This window comes from Maylandia zebra, linkage group LG6 (assembly GCF_041146795.1).
Source record: "Maylandia zebra isolate NMK-2024a linkage group LG6, Mzebra_GT3a, whole genome shotgun sequence".
Classification (NCBI taxonomy): domain Eukaryota; kingdom Metazoa; phylum Chordata; class Actinopteri; order Cichliformes; family Cichlidae; genus Maylandia; species Maylandia zebra.
The window spans coordinates 31,205,655-31,226,693 of NC_135172.1; the positions used below are offsets into that span (position 1 = coordinate 31,205,655).

Below are 21,039 nucleotides of genomic sequence, written 5' to 3' on the forward strand. Positions count from 1 at the left end.
TTTTTTAGAGGTGGCTATGTTGTTTAAACATTTTCCTTTTGTTTTAATAATCCTGGATCATTGTGGAACTCAGCAACCTTTGTATGGAAGTGTGATTGGATGCTTGTATGTGTATGTCATATCTTATATATGAATATGAACTCTATGCAGGTCTGTACACCTTATAGACTATAGACTATAGTCTCCACTCACAGGCTGAGGACCGGCTCCCCATAGGACAGTGTGCTGAGCCCCCTCCTGTATTGCCTCTACACCTACGACTGCAGTTTGGCCCACAACAACAACAACCTCATCATCAAGTTTGCTGATGACACCTCGGTAGTCGAACTCATGTCAAGGGGAGAGAAAAAGGGAGACAGAGAGGAAGTCTTAAAGTTGGCAGCATGGTGTTCAGAGAACAACCTGGCACTGAACACCAAGAAAACCAAAGAGAACATTGTCAACTTCAAGAGGCACAGCACTGACATAGCCCCCTATTCATCAACGGTGACTGTGTGGAGAGGGTCCACACCTTCCGGTTTCTCCATGTCCTTATCTCCACTGACATCTCCTGAACAGACAGCATAACAGCGGTGGTCAAGGCCCAGCAGCAGCTGCACTTCTGCTGATCTTCTACTGCTCATCCATTGAGAGCCTGCTGACATACTGCATCACAGTATGGTACGGCAGCTGCACTAAGCTGAATAGAGTGAGGTTTCAGAGAGTACTCAAGGCAGCACAGAAGATCATCGGCTGCCCTCTCCCCTCCCTGATGGACATTTATTCTTCCCGGTGCCTCCGCAGAGCAGCAAATGTTGTCAAAGACAGTTCCCACCCTGGTTTTGACCTGTTCAACCTGCTTCCCTCAGGGAAGAGCTACAGGTGCATCAGCACAAAGACGGACAGATGCAAAAATAGTTTCTTCCCAAACGCCATAACCACCCTGAACTCACACATGCACTGACAACACAGTTTCACCCCCCAATCCAAGGACTTTCCTCTATACACAGAATACACATCTACCATCACCACTGTGCAATACTTAATTTACATGCAATGTCCCACACTGTAAATGTATAAGGTTATGTCTTTATTTATTTTTCCCCCCAATTTGTATAATTGTACATTTTATTTATTTATTTTTGAATACTGTTCATATGTAAATAGTCACCCACCTTTTCCCACATGTCTGCATTGAGTATGAGATGCCCTGTATCTTATTGTACATGTGTATAGTGGCAATAAAAGGCATTCTATTCTAAAGCTGGGTCATGTAAAGGACATGGATGCAGAGCTCAGCAGAAAATCTGCAACAGAATTGCTGAAAAAGAAAAATTATGGTGTTGCAACACCCCACTCAAGGTCTAGACCTCAACCGGAAAAAAATGCTGTGGTAGAAACTTTACAGAGCTGTGCTGAAATTAATGCCCACAAACCTTAAGGAACTGAAGCCACAGTGTAAAGAAAAGTGGGCCAAAGATCCTCCACAATGATGTGAAAGACTGATAAAGTCCTACAGAGATGTACTACTTTATGTTATTGCGAAAAGCAGATCTAATAGTTACTGAATCAGAGGGTTCATTGGTTTCTGTGGTGGTAAGTAAGCAGGGGCAAATATGTAGCAAAAGGGTCAGTATTTTGAGGAACAGGAGGTTGTTTTTTCAGTGTTAAAAAAGGGAAACAGGAAAAAGAGAAATCAGTTTGTGGATGAGTTCAAAATATCATTATATGAGTACATTCCTTAATTTTATCCTGATAAAATAAAGAACAGCCTGAGATGGACTATGAAAATGTACCTGATACATCAGCAAGAAGTAAGTATCTTAAAGATTGTTTATTTGTTTCATTTCAGCTCGGTGTAAGTACGCGCTCCACCATCGTCCACCATCGTGGGCAGTGTCAGAAACAGGTGAAGGGTTTTGTTCAAAAACAAACAGATCCAACCAACTGTGTGGAGTTTCTTTTCATCTGCTGGCAGTAATATGAAAATACTTTTTAGACATTTGAGTCTTTTTGCTGTTTAATAAAGATGATTTTGTGTTTGTCTATTTGATTTCTGCACACAGAAAGAAAACTCTGCAGACTAGTTGTTCTGAGCTTTGGACTTCTGTTTATTCTTCAAGTTATTCTCAGCATTTCCCTGCGACTGGCTCTTCGTGAGTTCACTTACATTTTATCTGTAATGTAAAATTCATCATTTGAATAGTGTACGAACAGAAGTTAGAAATAATTACCATTACCATCGGAAAAACTGCAACTAACTCCACTTAATTCAAGTTTATTTTTACAGCACTCTATTATAACATCACAGTCTAATTACTTTGTCAGCAGTTTACTTAATGAGGCCAAAACCTCATATTATTATATAAGACTGGAATAATTTATAAAATAATTACAAAACACTTACAGCTGTCTGTCCACTCCTTTAATAAAGAAACGTGGCCCTCTAACACATACTATCACATCACTGTATAATTTCTTCACTACAAACTGTCTTGGCCTCCATCCATCTGTGGAATAACTGAATAAACTAAATATATCTAAATGCATCCTTTAACATAATGTTTTATTTCACATCAGACCAGGCCACTAAAAATGAGACTAAAGAAGAAGAGTCACTGAGGAGGAAGCTGAATATTTTCGGCAAGTATGATGCTGGAAATTAAGAGTCAAATCTTAAATATTAGCCCATTTTACTAATAGTATTATCATTAGTGAAGTAGATGAAACCGTTTTCTTTTATCTTTTTATGTTTACATTTTGAACAGATCTCAATACAGAACAAGGATGGGTATACTTCAGGGGTGATTTTTATTACATTTCTCATATTAAAAAGTCCTGGAGTGACAGCAGAGAGGACTGTTTGCAAAGAGGTGCAGACCTGGTGATTATCAGCAGCACAGAGGAACAGGTACAGACTGTAATTCTGAAATCTGCAAGAGTTGAAACAAAGTTTTAAGAACTGCAAGATTGCTAAGATTTATTTTCTTGATTCTTTTACTGGGAACAAGAACTTCATAAGGCTGTTCAGGCGTAACACGTGGATCGGACTGAGTGACACAGAGGAAGAGGGGACGTGGAAGTGGGTGGACGGGAGTTTGCTGAACAGCAGGTCCATACATTTTTAATTTTTAATAATAAATACTGATAATTTATAAATCAATCCTAATCTCAATAAAACTCCACAAAGCAGTAGTAATCACTCATAATAAAATCCTCCATCCATCAGCAGCAGCACTTTATTCATCCTCACTGTGTGTTGTGTAAATATACTTGAAGTAAATGTATTATAGTTCAAAATTGGTATGATATCAAAATATTCTTCTATTAGAATAGAATAGAACAGAACAGAATATATTTTAGTTTCACATGTAAATATAACTAAAATAACAACTATAAAAAAAACACATAAAAACTTTGTAGACATAAAAAACGAAGACGTAAAGTTGTCATGAATATTTCAATATCCACACAATGTTTATGCTCAAAAAGAAGTAGGAAGAAGTTTGCATTTATTTGTTCCCACCTCCTTATTTAAAATTCCATAATTTGCAAATCAGAATTCACAGTTTGGCTTATTATCCCACAATATACACGTTTAACTGCATAGAAGTCTACACTCATATAAAATACTCACATAAAAGAATTAAAGTTCAAAAACCAAAACATTTTTACATTTGCCAAACACCCCGTCATTAACACGCCACTAAAGCTGTGTGCTTTGTCCACATAATCTCTTTTATATTTGTTTTTAAACTGAGTTATGTTTGGGCATTGCTTCATATAGAATTACATCGATGTGACAGTTATCTTAATGAAAACTTTAAGTTTGGGTTACTCTCGCCTTGATCTATATAAGATGTCACACTAAAATGTTTTAGATCATCAAACAAATTTAAATTTTAGACAATGATAACACAAGTAAACACAGAATACAGTTTCTAAATGAGGGTGTTTATTAAGGGGGGAAGAATGCCAAACCTACACGGCCCTGTGTGAAAAAGTAATTTCATCCCTGTTTGTGGATAATGGCTCTCACTGTGGTTTGCAAGAGTCTCAAAGCCTTTGTAAACCTTTCCAGACAGATAGCTGTTAGTGACTTTGTTTCTCAGGTGTAACATGTAGGTTGGACAAAAATGCAAAACAGGAAACTAGGCAGGGGGTAAACACTTTTTTACACCTCTGTAAGCTATAGGATAAGTACTCACTATTCAGTGGGTGGATATCTGTGACTAAATATCTCTTAATGTGCAGTGGTATCTCATTTTGTGTAACTTGGGTTTTGTAATACGCACACACTTTGTTTTTATCACTATCTGCTTATTACTTTATTCAATTTTATTCAATTTTATTTATATACCACCAAATCACAACAGCAGGTGCATCAATGTGCTTTAGGATTAGGATTAGGGTTAGGATACCGTGTGTGTAGGACTTAAAGTCAGAGCTAATTTGAAGACTTTCTCCTTTGTTTATAAGTTGCTGAAATGCAAATCTTCATTTCAGCAACTTGGCTGAAAGGCAACTTTCTTTAGTTTCAGATACTGGCGAACCGGGGAGCCCAACAGCCTTGGAGACGAAGACTGTGGCGTGATGGCAGCCAATGACGAAGAAAACTGCTGGAATGACGCAAACTGCAGAGATGAAAACTTTTGGATCTGTGAAAAAAAGGTGGAACAGTGATCAGTAGCAGGAAAATTGTTCCATCACATACAGATGTTAACATGTTTGTCTCGACTGCTGGCTTGCTAGGTTGTGGAAAATCCTTTGAATTGATAATTTGTGAGTCTTTTATATCTGCTTTTAAATTTCTTAGGGAGACCTCTAAAGGGAAGTCTGCAGAGCATGTAGATGAAACCCTATTTATAAATTGCTGTTAAACATTAAGTTCCTGTTATTATTGTATACTTACTAACACATACATAGAGTTCCACTAGCTGATGCAATTTTTAAAATAATTCAAATGTTGAGAGAATACCAATATAATAGATGAGATTTTCTTTTATATTACATTTAAAGTTCCGAAGTTCTCACTTTGTTGTTTGAATAAACTCAGTTTTCTGGTTTTAACATTTTGTTTAATCAGGGTATGCTGTTGTAGGCTATTAAAGAACACTTCTTTGTTTCTGTTCCATAACAGAAGCTATAAATGCTACTAAGCCATCTTTCACATAACAACGCTAAGCCCTGAGATCATATTACTGTAAATACAACAAGACAAAAGTCTCTGTACAAAAACAAACATCCTTGATTTGTGAGCATTAAGATATTGAAACATATTTTTCTCTCTATCTGCATGTAGCTTAACTTAATTTGAGTGTGTGAAGGAAAACTGTGCATTAAAGTGAACTTCCTTATATTAATGTTTCTCATTTCTGATGCAAAAGAAAAAGCCAAGAATAACAACATATACAAGAGCATTGGTGAATTTTACAAAGTATGCGCGTCAGCAGCCACTTTGTAACTTTGTATCTATCCTACTTGAGCAGTCAAGGCTTTTTGTTCACACACACACACATTCATACAGCTCTTTTTCTGTCGAACCAGTTTCTATTTAACACACATGAAAGCATGTTCCATATCTTGCTCAAGGACACTTTGACATGCAAACTGGAGTAGTTAATCAGAGCAGTTAATCCTGGAATATCTAGGATGGACAAAATTTCACAAACTGACTTGTTGTAATGGTGGCCATCTGGTTACAGCCAGATGGATAAAATCATGCTAAAAAGCCTCTATTGATCATATTAACTATGTATCACTCACACCGGAAAAAGAGAAGTATTGCAACATATTTTTGCATGTGAGATGTACACTTTCAAAACAGGACAGATGTACAGATGATACTCATCCTGTTCCTGTTCAGATGCTGCAATGATAAAAACCTGATGAAGCACGCATTAAGGAGCGATATCTATGACAGCTCTGTAGCGTTCTTATTTAGATATCATGCGCAAGTTCCTAAATGATCTTTAGTCAACACATCTGCTGTTTATTCTTAAGATTTAAAAAAAGAAAAGAAAAAACTTCACACCCAGTACACCTCTCACATCCGAATGAAATGTAACTGACATGAAATTAGAAGTGAGAACTTCTTTCTTTTTATCTTCTTCAGTGTCCCATCCCACAAGGCTCAGTTCAACTGTGCGGTATTTACCTTTTGGTGGTTCAGTCTTTAGTTATTTAAAGCAGAATGTAAAGTGTTATGTTAAGGCACTAACATGACACCATTATTTCATCTTACAAAGTTGTGCCAAAGCTCAGTGTTGGGCTTTAATTCAATGCTTTTGTTTAGTTAATCCTTCACCTTTATTTCTTTCTTAATAATGTTTTCTTATGTTGTTCATTTTAAATTCTTCTTTCTTGTGCTCCCTGTATGGGTCACAACAGAGGATCAGCTATCTATCCCCAGTATCCTCTTCGGTCACACCACCTCTCTACATGTCCTCCTTCACTATATTGATGAATCTTCTCTTCCTCTTTTCTTCTGCCTGGTAGCTCCATATTCAATATCCTTTGTCCTGTTTAGTCTCTCTTCACCTCCAAAACAATCTTTAAATAGCCCAGTCCTATCTACACCACAGCAGGACAGCTTGAATTCACCTCCAATGCCCCTGCCTTTCCTTCCCTTCAACCTGGTTTCCTAAACACAACAGTATAACTACTTCCATCATATCTCCATCATACCTGTTTCTTTATCAGCCATAGTCCCTACATTTAAAGCCTTCGTGCTGTCTAAGCAGCTCTAACCTGTTTATCTGTGTCAATATCTGCATCCTGTGGTGTATAACACTAGACAGGGACAACAGATTTTTAAGGTTATGTGAGCAGCAGCATTGCAGTTCAGTGTTCACTCTGTTACTTGAGTTTCTCCTGGGCAGGTTGTGTAGAGAGCTTCATCCTCCCTCTGACGTAAGGAACAGCCAATGCTGTGGGGAGTGTGTTTCTTCTGCAACAATGTTTTGGTGGGTGGTACGTGTCAAAGTAATATCCACATGAATGCAGGAGTGCGATTGTGACTACTTTGTGATTGGGTGAATGATACTTGCGTTAGTGCTTACTATTACTATTACTATTTACTTTTTTAGTGGTCTTCCACTTTTCCTCCTTTCTGCTTGCTATATGTTCAGCATCTTTTGTCCAAGATATCCACTACAGAAGGACGAGAACGATATCAGAAGGACACCTCAGTCCTTCTGATGTACTTACTTGTAATCCTACCCCTCGTGGTACTGTTGTTGTCATTGTCTATGGAGGTTGGAGTATTGGTACCAGTAGGGGGCGGTACGTACCAATCGAAAGGCACTTCCGGAAACAAAGAACGAGCTAATGTCCAATCAGAAGACTTTTCACTTTCAAACGATGGTTCCTTCTCCCAGTTACCGAAAACCACAACAAAACGGATTGTAGCGCTCGGTCCAGGCGTTTACAGGACTCTCTTTTACAGCTAGTAGATTTTTGTCAGCCCCATCTGCCTGCTGCAGACAGCTGTTTCATGGGAACCCAGGAGGGAGAGAGAGGTAAGGCAGAAGACCCTCCAACTCCGAGGAAAGCTAATGACACGTAACGCTGACTTAGAGCTAACGTTAGCACACGGTTAAAGTTGCGACTCCTCACTTGTCAGTAAGCCTGGCTGATATAAGCGATTTATCCATATATTATAGAGAGAACCAGAGATGAAAACGTGGGCTCTGCTTATGTTGTTTTCTTAAAATGTTCACGTTCGTGTTAGCAAACATTAGCAGTCTTAGCTAGCTACTTTTGAGTTGTCTTAGCCGGTGAAGTTGCGTAAAAAACATAAAATATAACGAAACAGATGGCAGACAAATTTAGATAGTTTTTTGATTTCAGGACAAAACACGACTACTGATGTTATTTATTTAAAACTTAATTTGTTCCCATCAAATCAACAGTTTTAGCCGGCGGCTAGCGTAGATAGTAGGTAAAGACTACCCCCGCCCCGCTCTCAGACTTAAGTTTGCCGGGGGCGGTCGTGATTGAGGCAAACTTAAAAGGCGTTGTGATAGAAGAACCACTTAATGTCATTGAAATGAGTTATACAAAAGTTAATTAAACTCTTCATGCTCGATAACCTCGATGTATTTTTTTTAATTAAAGCGAGTTTTCCACTCGAAGTGATGACAAGGGCTCTGCTTTTGTAATTTCTTTTATACTCCATGATTACGTCAGAGAAATAAGTTCTCGAGTTGCTGTTATATGAATGAACGTGACTTCTCTTTTTTTTTGTCTACAGATTGGGTTGATGTGGCAAATGATCTTCTCAGCAAATGTCACGTAAACCTGAGGCTGAAGAAACTTACGGACTGTAATGCAGATGTTTTCATTGCCCTGTATGAGAACATCCTGGGGGAGAAAGTTCCAGGTAAGAAGAAGTTACAGATCTGGCAGATGTCCACTTTTACATTTTTTTTAAGCAAAAGTGTAAAAATCTCTCTGTTCATACCTTTGTAACTCAGTATCTTGAGATTTTGACATGTCTAATGTCTATAGATGGCGGAGCATGGGGGGCATTACTGTTGCAGGTAATCATGTAATCAAGTAAGGGGGCTACAGTCTTAAGAGAAATTCCAGTTCCAGAGTTAACAGTACTATGGCATTAATCAAATTTACAATCTTTTAAACAATACTGACATTACAATCGTTTAACAAAAGTACTCACAGTATTTGAGAAAAACCTGGATAAATAAAAATTTAAAAACAAACCAATTCAAACAAATAAAAAAACTGGACTGCACTTGCTACAGGGAGTTAACTGAACTTTCATGGAAGGACAAAAGTAAAAGACAAGATGTGCTAAAAGGGAAATGAGTGAATTATTGCAAAACATATAATCCAGAACAATAATTGTTTAACTTTCATTATATGTGGAAGCAAAAGTTGTAATTCAAATTAAAATAAAATTATTGCACAGTCCAACTATGACTTTAGTTGGGAGATTAGTTTTGTAAGATTGCTTTCTAAGACCCTGTTTTCTTTATTGTTAAGTTGAAGGGGGAAGTTCAGCATGTATGCATTAATTAATTCATTGAGCATTTGGTTAATCAGATGCTTGTTTGTTTTTTATATGTTTAGATTATATTGCAGTGCCATGTAGTCAAGAGGAAGATGTCCACAATGTCCAATGTGTGATTGATTCTCTGTCCTTGGATTACCTTCAAATCAGCCTCTCACATATTACAGGTAAGAGAAAAAAAATAATTTGTAAAAACAAGGAGTTAATAATATAGGTTTAAAATTTTGAATGTGCATGTCAGAGAAGCGCAAATATGAATCACTGTTTCACATCTGTGCAACATTAACTTAAATGAAGTTGAGATCATCATGAAAGTCATTCAATTTGTACTGCATGGCAGATGTTGCAGAAACAAGACTTTAATGAGTATGAGTTTGTTTTCAGGAGAAAATGTTGTCAGAGGGGATAAAGAGTCGGTTAAGAACCTCTTGGAAATCTTTGATGGCCTCTTGGAATATCTGAACGAGGAGATAAATGACGGGTCGCCGAACAGTGGTAGGAAAATGAAATTGTTGCTTTCCCTCATCTTTTCCTCATTTGCTTTTACTTTGAAAGGCAATTAAAACTATATGATTTCAAATGTCTATAGTGGCACAGCTTAGTGTTTCTAAAGGACTTTTGTAGTGTTTTTATACATTATAAAATGCTTTTTGTTAGGAGGCATAAAAGCTGCACTCCTGCCTCTCTTTGTTTGAGTAGAGTAGTTAAGTAGTAAAATTACAATCTGTCTTTTTTTTAGTGTTTGTCAGACATTTATAACTGTGACTCTTTGAGGTTAGCACTTTGACATTTGGTGAGGGGGGGTTTCTGACTCTGTATGAGTTTGTTTCTCTTTAAATTTCCATGAAACATGTTGTTATCACTACTTTTGCTCTCTTTTAAATTAGTGCCTTTTCTGTTTCTACCTCTGTCATTTGCAAAATTCATGTTTTTCAGAGGAGCAGAATGGCAGTCTCAGTGAGGATGCACACGGTGACATCAATGATCCGCCTGGATGTGATGCTACAGAGCAGAAGGAGACAAAGCTGGAGGTGGCGTCCTTGTCATCGAGTGCAGAGTAAGCACAGACATGTTTTATAGACTTTACACAAGTCTCAGTACAATGTAGAAGAATATTACTGTTTGTTTTCTTCCCATGAACCAAAACACCACTGACAGACAGGTCTGATATTGATGACTCAGACCGCCATCATTCAGCTTTAGAGCACATCCTGCTCTACACCCTGTTGACACAGCAGCCTTTTAACAGCAGTGTAAATAATAAAATGTTAATGGCTGTCATAATAGATGAAAGACATCAAAACATGTTTGAGTTTTTTTATGGTGCTGCTTGGACCACTGCTTTATTAATTCTCTTCAGAACTCTTAATATTCATGTTTTTTTTAAGAATAATAAGAAATGAACAAAAGTACTGATACAGCACGTGTCTGAGTCATTCTACACACCCGTTATAATTACTGGTAATCTTTTCTAAGCCTTGTATCTTAAAAATATAATTAACTGGCATTTTAATGTCTAAGTTTAATTTTTTTCTAGACTTCTTGTGCTGCAGTTGAATTTAGTAGAAATTTGTCCTTATGGGTTGCCCACTCTAATCATCTGAGAAAGAGAGATACGCACGTGCTGTGAAGATTACAGAGGTGGCTTGTTAAAGTTGAAAAACTTGTCGGTAATTAATCTGATACAGTCTGAATGCTCTCATTATTCAGGTCTGCCGTCCAGTCCAGTAAACAGTCCATCCACTCCTGGAATGGTGAGGAGGTGGGGTCAGCCAGCGAGCTCATCGGGCTGGGCGTGTCTGCGCGCACATTCATAGATAAAAAAGAAGGTAAGGCTTGCTTTGCCTCAATGACAGTGATTGTTTTGGGGATAATACTTTATTTCTTTGTACATATAACAAAAAATTATAATTTTCCACAGTTTCTTCAAAAAAAATTGTGTTTGATATTTTGGAAATGTATAAGAAGACATAGACAGTTTGATGCTTTATTAAAAGTCCAGGTGAGCTACCTTTTAATCCAAGGACTGGCTGTCCCTCCCCCAACCTCAGATGCAGCAACCACCTCTGGTCCTGTGGACAATGATGAAGCTCCACAGACTGAACCAATATACTCAGCCATTGCACTGCAGCCACCAAACCAGTCCAACACTCCCCACACTCCCATTGTAGGCCCTCACTTACCCGATCAACTCCCCACAGCTGCTGGTGTCAAAGAACAGCACACAGATGAGGAAGTCAGCCTCATCACTACACAGGTATCCTTTAAATACAGTATGATAAGGTTGAAGTGTTTTATGTGTTCTGTCTGCTGTGAACTGCAGTTTAAAACGACATGCAAAGTTTTACAACTGGTGTGTTGTGTTAATATTCTATACTTTTCCTATCATACACACACTTCCCACTTTGGTGACTCCAATTCAAATAAAGGAAGGATGAGCTTATGCTGACTTGGCTTCTCTGACAACATAAGTTACTCCAGTAATGCACTTCATTTTGACGTTCACATTTTCTGAATGTCTTCAACATTCACTTGCTGAACCTTTATATATATTTGTGTTTTGAGTATCTGTTGTCTGCAAGCAGAACTTGGTTATAAGATAATATCTGCTAAAAGATTAGCATTTTTCCAGCATGTTTCAAGTCGGTTTACATCTGTTCATCACTTAATGAGGAAGTCTCTGGAATCAGGAAGTGCCATGTTTACACTGTTGTGATCTGTAAAACTATCTATGCTAACAGGTCTGACGTGAGTCTGACCTTCTACAGCACAAAGTACACAGAAACAAGCACCAAGTTAATTTTCCCTTATCTTTCTTCTGAGTAGTTTTTTTGTACTTTGATTATCAGCCCTTGTATTAGATTCTAAAAAGCCTTCTTAGGTTTCTGATTATTTTGTAGAGTTGAGTTTTGAGTGCTGCAGATTATGTTTAGTGCTAAATCTAAGTCTTTGTAATGAATGTGAATGACTTCTGCTCAGTTTTGCCTAAAACTCTTTATGCTTTCTCCTTATTTTTTCACTCCTCTTTTCACAGACTTCAAAACTAGTGGCTGAAACTAATGGACTACAGTCTCCTACCCACTGCCAGTCCCCTGGTGAGTCAAAGCACACCACAGTCGATAAGGACACAATTTCAAGTGAATTGTGATGAAAGTGATGAAAACATGATTGGAGATTAAGTGAAGCATCACATAGTTTTGTTTAATTTTCAGCTGTAAGTGAGAAATCTTCAACCAGCCAGCAGAGAGTTGAGACAGAAGTGGAGGGAGAGACGCTGGAGGTGAGAGTGCAAGCAGTAAGACTTCACTTGTACCAATTTTACAGTTTTAATATACCATCTAATGGTAAGTTGTAAACTTGTGTGCTAGATGTGGTGGTTAATTAGCATGTACAGTAATACTCAGATACACAGTTTAAGTCAAATTGACGCTTTTCTTCTTTCTATTCTTAGCCGACTAACGGAGGTCCCAGGAGGGTTTTATTCCGAACACAACCAGATGTGCTTTTCCTCACCCTGCAAGATGGGACGACACCTGCCACCCCTTCTCCACCAGACACTGAAGAGGAAGATGAGGAGAATTTGAGTTGCACACGAAGATTAAAGGACAGAAGGATACACTGTAGAGAAAGAACTGCTCTCAAGGAAGACTTTGTAACTCACCCTGAGAGGTAAACCGAATAGAAGAAAGCTATGGGGAAAAAACAGAATCTATCACAGATTCAGATTGTTATGTGGAGGCAGTGTGGTGAATGTTATGCTTTTGATTTCCTAACTATCTTCTTTATGCTATATATTATTGCCCTGGCCAAGCAGTAGCAGGACAGCACAAGAGGATTTTGAAGAGCCTCTGTCTTATAATCGAAAAAGGAACAAGCAGGCAGAACAAGAGTTGCATGAGATATCTGAAAACCTCTCCCATCGACTAGAAGAACTTGATCAGGTATGTTTGCATTTAGTTGACTGAAGTGATCAGCGAGTTCACAACTCAGTTGTGTCACTGTTCTCGAGTGAGTACTGGTTACGATATTTTAAGTCTTGTGTAATTAATGTAGATGCTTAAACGAGTTCTGGGGGAAACTGGAGAGTCCACCGAGGTCAGAGAGGAGGACAAGCAGTCGCACCACAGCGACAGCATCATGGAGCGTCGCAGGACTTCAAGACAGGACACAGGTGTGCACACATTTTTGAGCACAAACTTTGTTGTTGTTCTTTTCAATTTTGACAGTAAACTACTAACAAATGCCACAACTTTTATTATTAACTTTTACCACATCACATTGCCTGGTTGGTGAAAAAAGGATTTCCAGTTGATTTTAAAAATCTTGTTGTAGGTCTTTATATTGTTCTTAGAAAATACTATCTTAACTAGGGATGGGTACCGGTGTCCGGTGCCATGATGGCACCGGTTCTGACATAAACGGTAGTAACCAGACCGAAAAGCAGCGCACATTTCGGTGCTTTATTTCAGTGCTTTTTTTCCCTGAGCTGTGATACACTTTTAGCCAATCGTTTTACGTTTCCGAGGATAGTAGGCGGGGCCAGGTACGTACATTCTGTTAGCGCAGAGCTACAGATTAAAAATGTCCAAGGCGAAGCGGTTAAAAGTCTGGCTGTACTTCACAGCAAAATATGCAAACTCAGCAGCAACAAGTGCTTTAAGCTGATACTGTGATACTGTCAAAGGAGGTAACACCTCGAATCTCATGAAACACCTGGCGATGCATAGCGTTTTTTTAAAAGCCGAGAAATGCGCCGTATTTGATGGCAGCAGCAGCCGTTCTACTCTGCGTGAGTAGCTTAATGTTGTTCTTGTGTGATTTACGTTGAGTAGGCTAACGACGTTATTACATTAATGCATAAGGAACTAGCAAACACTGTCGTAGTTACATGCGGCTGTCTTCTTGTTTGATGGCAGATACTCTCTTCACCCTGGCCAAAAAGGCTAAAATGACCAAAGAAGAAGTGGAAAACAGTTAAACATGAGAGGTTTTTGGACAAAGTTTGTGTTTTTTCCATTGTTTAAGCACTGCTTCCAGCCAAGAGTGATGCCATATCTTTTTACAAAAAAAAACAGCTGAACATGAGAGGTTTTTGGACAAAGTTTGTGTTCTCCATTCTTTAAGCACCGGTTTGAGCACCGTTTAAGCACCGGCACCGTTTCAAAAGTACCGGTTTGGCACCAGTATCGGATAAAACCTAAACGATACCCATCCCTAATCTTAACCATTCTGGATCTCATGCAAATTAATGAAATTGGTGAAATACACATTTAACTGTTTCAGGAGCACCTGATTTTGAGTCTACCCACCGAGCACGCTCCTTATCCCCTTCCCCTCCACGAGTCCGTCGTTCCCTGCAGGGACAGCTGGAGGATGTGATGGCAGAGGCTCTTAGCTTGGATGATGGGAGACAGTCCAAACTCACAGCGTCTGATCGATCAAGGCGAGGAGAGCTACACCACAGACCATCTCACAGAAAACATGACAAGGTACAGTACTAGTGCACTAAATATTACAAGATAATCAATTAGATGCTAAACTGACTTTTAAGAGTAGTTAAAGGACAATAATGATCAAATTTAGTCATGAACGTTTTTGCAACTGAAAAAAAATGTCATATTTGGCAAATATACTGTGCAAATTTAAAGATGCCATACGCAAATGTGAGCAATATGGTGAAGTTGCTTGATTACTTTCATATGCTTTGAAAATAAAATGATTATTTCTCTTTTTCAGTATCTGGAGAACGAAGCGTACGAGGAAGAGCTAAAAAGATATGAAGAAAAAGAACGTAAAGAGTTAGATAAGGCTCGCATCAAAGCTCAGGAAGCTGTAAGTTATAAATCTACGGTTTTCTGTTAAAGATTATTTAATTATTAAAAAAGTAAAACCTACCCTGGGTCCAAAAAAAAAAGAAGAAAAAAAAGATGGTATATTCTAAAAAATAGGTAGACCTTTGAGATAACATAAGTAGAAAAAAAAATCTCTAATGTCTGCGGAGGGAAAGCATATTGGTTCACAGAGAATACAAAGTTGAATCTATTTAAACAAAAATCAGTGAACTATGGTACAGTAAATGTTTTGGGATGCATTCAAAGAAAATTTCCAAATAAGTAAATGAAAAAAAATTACTAGAAAAATAAAAACTCCCCTTAATTTTAGGCGTATTTTACTTAAGACTTTTATAAACATAAACAACAAGATTTCCCTTTTAAAGCAGCGGTCCCCAACCCCCGGGCCTCGGACTGGTCCCGGTCCGTGAGTCGTTTGGTACCGGGCCGCGAGAGTTGAGGCTCGTGTGTGAAATGTATGGTTTTCAGGGTTTTTATCGGTTTTCAGCGTTATTTTGTTATCGTTTTTATCGTTAACTCGGTTTTCCTGGGTCTTTTCACGTGTGTTATGAATAAATCTTCTTTTTTTTCGGTACCGGTACTAGTTTTATTTTGTTGTATTTATCCGCGACACCTTAAAGGCCGGTCCGTGAAAATATTGTCGGGCATAAACCGGTCCATGGCGCAAAAAAGGTTGGAGACCGCTCTTTTAAAGCAATATGTCAAAATGTTAAAGAAGCAGTTATATTAATCTCTGTGAATCCTTCTGTTTAGTTGTGAGCGTAGAGTCGTTTGTTCTAGTTTACTAAACTAGGACTGTGTGTGTGCAGGAGCGAGAATACAGAGAGGCCATACTAAAGGATGTTTCGCCAGACCCCAGACCCTCACCAGCTAAAGTGAAAGCTCAGCATAAATCACAGCGTACTGCACAAACCACTCCAGGGCAGAGACGACTGGAGGCTCCCAGGAAAGCTCCATCAAGTAAGTTGTGGGTGAGGCTGAGGGTTTGGAAACTGTTCTGTTTGGCTGTGATCACTCAGCTTTAGCATTAACCAGTGTTTAGGTTTTATGAATGTTTGTATTCCGGGCTGGCTGGCCCTCTGATAATCACAGAAATAGCACTTCTGGTAGATTCAGAGGTAAGGACACCAAGTGAGTTTGCTGCTGCAGCACTTTCTGTTGGACATTAGGCAAGTCTTCATCAGCTGAATGGACTCCTCATCTACTGTGTAATGTGGAGCTTTTCTGAAATGCATCAGAAAAAAGAGCTGAGAAACAAAAGGACTGATCATCTACAGATGGTGAAATACAGGAGACGGTGGAGTGGAGGATGGAGTTCAGAGTACTTGAGTGTAGTTGAATGATGTAAAGCAAAGCTTAGAAAGAGTTGCTGAATGTGATCACTGCTTACTTAATTCTCTGGCAGATTTACTTGAAGGTCTTTAAACTAATGTCAGGATGCTAATGTCTTTATAATGTCTTTATAACTTCATAGCCTTTAAATGGTTGAAGATATGGAACGTTTGGCAAATCCATTTTAGATTGAGAAGAAACAGATATTTTTTAAAAATGGCGAAGGAAAAAGTGTTTTGGTGATGGGTCTAAATTCAGAAGATTTGGGCATGCTGAAGCAATGATTCTCTTTTGGTGAGTGTTCTCGTTTGTGTGTTTGTTGTTTCCGTTTGTCAGTGGGTTGCTTCTTGATGCTAAGAATGAAGATGAAGAGACTAGCCTGAAACATTTGTGGACATTTACCAATAAATTGACACAGATATTACAACGCCTCTGTATCTTCCACACTGCAAATATCACATGTTATGCATGACTATTACACAGGTTTGGCTGTGTAAATCATTCATAGTGATGCACAGAGAATCCAAATTAGATGGAAGTAGATTATTCACCAACGCCGTGTGCATCTGAACTGACCTGACGGTTGGTCCCTTACTTCCTTGTCGCCATGGCAACAGTACCAACCGAAAACACATACTTTAAGACAGACCGGGTCATAATGTATTATTGTTACACTCAAACATTGCAACTATTCTTTCTGTATTTGCTTTTGTTGTGTGGAAGTGAACCTCTGTTATTGTCTGTCTTTCTTTAACACTCCCCCCGACTTTGCTAGAAAAAGTAATGAGGTCAAGGAAAACAATGCTTTAGGAAATATCCTATATCCTGTGATCCTCGGATAATGAGTGCACACTCATACCAGATTTCAATTCGCTGATAAATAACATTTACATAACTTGCACCACTTCTAAACAGAGAGTTAGTTTAATTTTGTGTGAGAGTTGTTCTGCAGTCTTGTATTCTTAGTTTAACCTTTAAAACTGTGGTTTTGAGTTTTTGTTTAATCTAGTTTCCTTACTGGGTTCCTTGGGGATGGTTCAACTAGTATCTCTTTTTGAGCCACAGGTTTCTATCTGAGATTCAAAAAGAGAGAATCATCAGCTGCATTTCCTGTAATTTGTGGTAGTTTTTCCAGACATAAATGTTGAGTATCTTGTGACTTTGTGATGGCTGAAGTTTCCACCCCTTGGGCGTGTAGGCACATAATGTTGACATGTAAACCTGATGATGTCCCTCTGAAGAGCTACTCACTGTGTCTAACTTTAGAATCTGAAGAAAAGATGAAAAGTGTCTGGATATAGGACAAGTAATGACATTCTTGTAAAGCCCCACATAAAAAGGCACACACACCAGGTTTGATGTTGGCTTCCCTGTTGAGCTGATGTTTGAGTTGTAAACAGAAAAAGACTTAATCCAATTAGACACGTTTCTGGTTAATCTGCTTTGGAATGGGTATAACTTTAATTCTTATTGTAGTAAATGCCATCCGTGGAGTCTAATAAAAGAGACTGATATGTTGAATGGAGGATTGCACTGAAGTACGTTAGTTGTTAGTTTGTCACAAACAATAAATAAATGTTCTTCTCTGTGCTTCATGTGTCTCTACAGTGAGAATAATGGAGAATGAGCTGCTCCCGGTGCTCCGGGATGAGTTGCCTCACCTTCACATCTCACCTCACGCCCTGGGTCGAATGTGGGAGCAGCAAATGCAGCAGGTGGACAGACTCCACGTAATGTCGTCCAATCACAGTCAGCATCGCAGCAAACTCTCCAGAGAGGTAGGACAGTGGTCATTACATGTCTGGTGCATTTTTGACCTGTACTAGATCATCTGATGAATGGCCTCATTAATAAATATGTAATTAAACTTCCAGTTGGAGGAAGCTCAGAGGAAACACGATCTGCTGGCTGAGCTCGTTCATAAAGGACAGGACCACAGCAGGCGCCTGGTGAGCTTTAACATATCAGACAGTTACACTGCAGTCCACTGCTGTCCCCTTTTCAAAACTAAACCTGATCCTACACATTTCGACCAAACATCGTCTGGTGCAGGTGCCAAAAACCTGGCAACACTGAGTAAAAATCATTTCTCAAACCTTTCAACATAAAAGACACCAAAGTCAAGCTGGCTCTGCAATGGCGTCCTGTTGCTGTGCAAAAAAAAAAGTGCAGGACACATGCTCTACCTGCCTGTGCTGGACAGCATTTCTCTAACTGACCTTTCGATCATTTAGAGAGACTTCAAAGAGCGAATCCAGCAGCAGAAGTCGACGCAGAACAGGCTGAGGGACCAGAGACAGCAGATAGCTCGAGCCAAGAAGTACCACAACGACTATCATGTTCAGCACCGAGCCCGCCTCATGAGGGCTCGCACCAAGGAGGAGAGGGTGGGTACTGAAGGGACAGTTTAGGACTAAAGACAAGTAATTATTTACTCATAATCATGATGTTCCTCTTTGTTTTAAAAATGTGCATGCTGGTGCCTGATGTGATATTAACAAACTCACCATGTGACAGCATAAAGACATTTTATTGCTGTAAAGGTAGAAATGTATCCACTGATCTCAGTTAACAAGCTGAAACAGTAAATGCTGGATTTATTTGACGGCTTCTACTTTCTACAGTGGACTTAATATCGTACCTACCATTGTACCCTCATCCATGTCCCCTGAGTCCAGACTGTTTCTGACTCTAAGCAATAAAGTTTGAAACGTGCCCTGAAAAATTCTTAACATCAAATACTGGTGTGGGTGTTTGAAAGGAGCAGTACAGGAAATTTGAGCCACCAGCTTATTTTCCCATTTTCAGCAGCTCCCTGTAAATAGATAAATATGAAAATGAAAAAAGGTTTACAACAGATATTTATAGTTACTGGACTGCTGTAGATTATTTATTATTTATCAAGTAGACTTCAGTAAAGTTTGGGCTAATTTGAGTGATGACTAAAGTGTGTCTGTGTGTGTTTGCAGATGTTTCGGCAGCTATTCGACGAGGGTTTGGAGATACAGAAGAATCGGTTGAGAGAGCAGAGAGCTTATGCCAGAGAGCAGCGACTGGAACAGCAGAGACGACACGAGGATCAGATCAAGTCCATGGAGAACTATTATAAAGATCAGGTAAGATGCAGCTTTCTGCCATTTCAAAATAAAGGCGACGACACACCCGTTCCAGGTGAAGTCGGTGACGTGCTGTCTCTCTTTCAGTTTTCACTGCTAGCTGAAAAACTTGCACAAGAGCGGCAGGACATCCAGGTTCGGAAAAAAGCTCAAGAAAAGGTAATTTATATACTTGTTACTGCTGCTTATTGTTAATTTAAATATTTGTTAGAAAGTAGGAAAATTAAATGTTCAAATTGCACCTGATCCCGTCAAAACGCATTAAAGAAATCAATGTAATTTGCTATACGGTCCAGCAGAGGGCACCCTTTAAACTCACCTGCATGCTCTGCAGGTAGAGAATGCAGTACTGCAGCAATTGTCCAGAAATCCAAACAAATAGTTGTCAAAACCAGGCAGCAGCATCAACTGTACATTTTTTTTTTTTTTTTTTTGCACACCCAGTTTCTCACAACCATAAAAAGCATTTGTATAAAAGGAAATGCAGCGATTTGAAATTATTTTTAGTAGAAGTTTTTCAGGATGAAGACAGAACTGGGTCCCAGCTGTAGGACATCCAAGAGGGAATTGTATAAACTGTGTAGAGTTTTTATGTGATTTCATGTGAATCCACAGATTTTCCTGTGCATGGTATGCAGCATATCAAAACTAAATATATTACACTGAATTTTCTCAGTCCACTCTTAGAGATCCTCATAAACCACAGTTCTTTGCTGTTGCACTGTAGTCATGGAAACCGCAGGACAAACAACATACACAGTTTATATGCCAGAAAACACAAATGATCAATCATTTAAATAATTTAAAGATTTACAGTTAATTTTCTTTCTTTTTTCCCCGCAGGCACTGCTGAAGATGAAGCGAGAGCTGCGTTCCAGGATGGAGCGTGAAATCGGCGAATTGCAAAGAATCATAATCCAGAACAACGAGGACGACTACTTCCAGGAGCTGGAGATCCAGAGGCTGCGTAATCGGGTTCGGATGGCCTCCTTCCAGTACAACACTAGCTATCTGCACTGACCAAGGAAGACTCTGGTCTGACTGGTTTGAATCAAAGGACTTTCTGCCATTCACAGCCAACAGTACGAGAACTCGATGAACAGTACGATCTACTAAGGCGTCCTCCTTCAGAGCTTTGCACAGGAAAAGGATTTTCTCTTTGTAAGAACTTGTTCATGTGCTGATTATTGATTACTGATGAACTGAACACACTCTGACTAAATGTAGCTATTGGCTAGTTTGGCTAGCTCTTCCTCTCTCACCTCAGCTGCTGATCTTAAAAAGACACCTTGGACTCTTTCTGGGTGGGTTTTTGGTACTTGATAACTAAGAATGTTTTAACTCCTTCACTGTGCAGTCTTTGTGTTGTTAATGTAGCAAAAAACCTAGCAATGTTCTTCCTCTTGCCAAATAAGGACCACAGATGCAAAGTTAAGTATGAACGTCACAGACTGACGACTCTTAACATTTTTCCTTTTATGTGCAACATCTTCCTTAATATTTTAACCATGCCAGTGGATTATTTATTTTTTAACTTTAATGTTTGGATTTTAATTAACCTGGTTTGCTTTCTCATCACCGGGGGTAGCGATAATCAGTCTTTAATGATCCTTTAATTTCCCCAGCTCAATTGTGATTGTTTTTTTTTGTTTTTAACCTCAGCTGAACTTGAAAGCTTTGGACTGATGCACAAAGGTTTCCTCCATTAAAAACACCGTCTACTGAC

At 38.9% G+C, this 21,039-nt stretch overlaps 2 protein-coding genes across 3 annotated transcripts; both read left to right on the plus strand.

Annotated features, from left to right (window-relative positions):
- Nucleotides 1–1,660: 1,660 nt before the first annotated feature.
- On the plus strand, nucleotides 1,661–5,336 carry LOC101468126 (C-type lectin domain family 4 member M). The gene is made up of 6 exons (XM_004539223.2): nucleotides 1,661–1,793; nucleotides 2,046–2,135; nucleotides 2,560–2,622; nucleotides 2,748–2,890; nucleotides 2,991–3,091; nucleotides 4,515–5,336. The coding sequence occupies exons 1-6, from the start codon at nucleotides 1,757–1,759 to the stop codon at nucleotides 4,660–4,662; spliced, it is 582 nt and encodes a 193-aa protein (XP_004539280.1). The 5' UTR covers nucleotides 1,661–1,756; the 3' UTR covers nucleotides 4,663–5,336.
- Nucleotides 5,337–7,326: 1,990 nt separating this feature from the next.
- On the plus strand, nucleotides 7,327–21,039 carry LOC101486248 (centrosomal protein of 95 kDa). 2 transcript variants are annotated; one of them, XM_076885074.1, is made up of 21 exons: nucleotides 7,327–7,499; nucleotides 8,234–8,362; nucleotides 9,073–9,180; nucleotides 9,398–9,508; nucleotides 9,950–10,070; nucleotides 10,724–10,842; nucleotides 11,065–11,270; nucleotides 12,048–12,108; nucleotides 12,226–12,293; nucleotides 12,465–12,682; nucleotides 12,825–12,954; nucleotides 13,067–13,184; nucleotides 14,297–14,502; nucleotides 14,750–14,845; nucleotides 15,675–15,825; nucleotides 17,806–17,975; nucleotides 18,072–18,146; nucleotides 18,432–18,584; nucleotides 19,167–19,313; nucleotides 19,401–19,472; nucleotides 20,157–21,039. In XM_076885074.1, the coding sequence occupies exons 1-21, from the start codon at nucleotides 7,475–7,477 to the stop codon at nucleotides 20,331–20,333; spliced, it is 2,661 nt and encodes an 886-aa protein (XP_076741189.1). In that variant the 5' UTR covers nucleotides 7,327–7,474; the 3' UTR covers nucleotides 20,334–21,039. The 2 variants fall into 2 exon arrangements, with proteins under 2 accessions (XP_076741189.1, XP_076741190.1); XM_076885075.1 differs by having other exon boundaries at nucleotides 12,828–12,954.

What these genes read in the sequence shown, in the direction of transcription:
- LOC101468126 (XM_004539223.2), top strand. Translation starts at nt 1,757, where the DNA reads ATGGACTATGAAAATGTACCTGATACATCAGCAAGAA. An exon ending in ACCTGATACATCAGCAAGAA is followed by an intron (nt 1,794 to 2,045) that starts GTAAGTATCTTA and finishes TTCTGCACACAG; the next exon opens with AAAGAAAACTCTGCAGACTA. An exon ending in TTCCCTGCGACTGGCTCTTC is followed by an intron (nt 2,136 to 2,559) that starts GTGAGTTCACTT and finishes ATTTCACATCAG; the next exon opens with ACCAGGCCACTAAAAATGAG.
- LOC101486248 (XM_076885074.1), top strand. Translation starts at nt 7,475, where the DNA reads ATGGGAACCCAGGAGGGAGAGAGAG. An exon ending in GACTTCAAGACAGGACACAG is followed by an intron (nt 13,185 to 14,296) that starts GTGTGCACACAT and finishes TAACTGTTTCAG; the next exon opens with GAGCACCTGATTTTGAGTCT. An exon ending in GCAGCAAACTCTCCAGAGAG is followed by an intron (nt 17,976 to 18,071) that starts GTAGGACAGTGG and finishes TTAAACTTCCAG; the next exon opens with TTGGAGGAAGCTCAGAGGAA.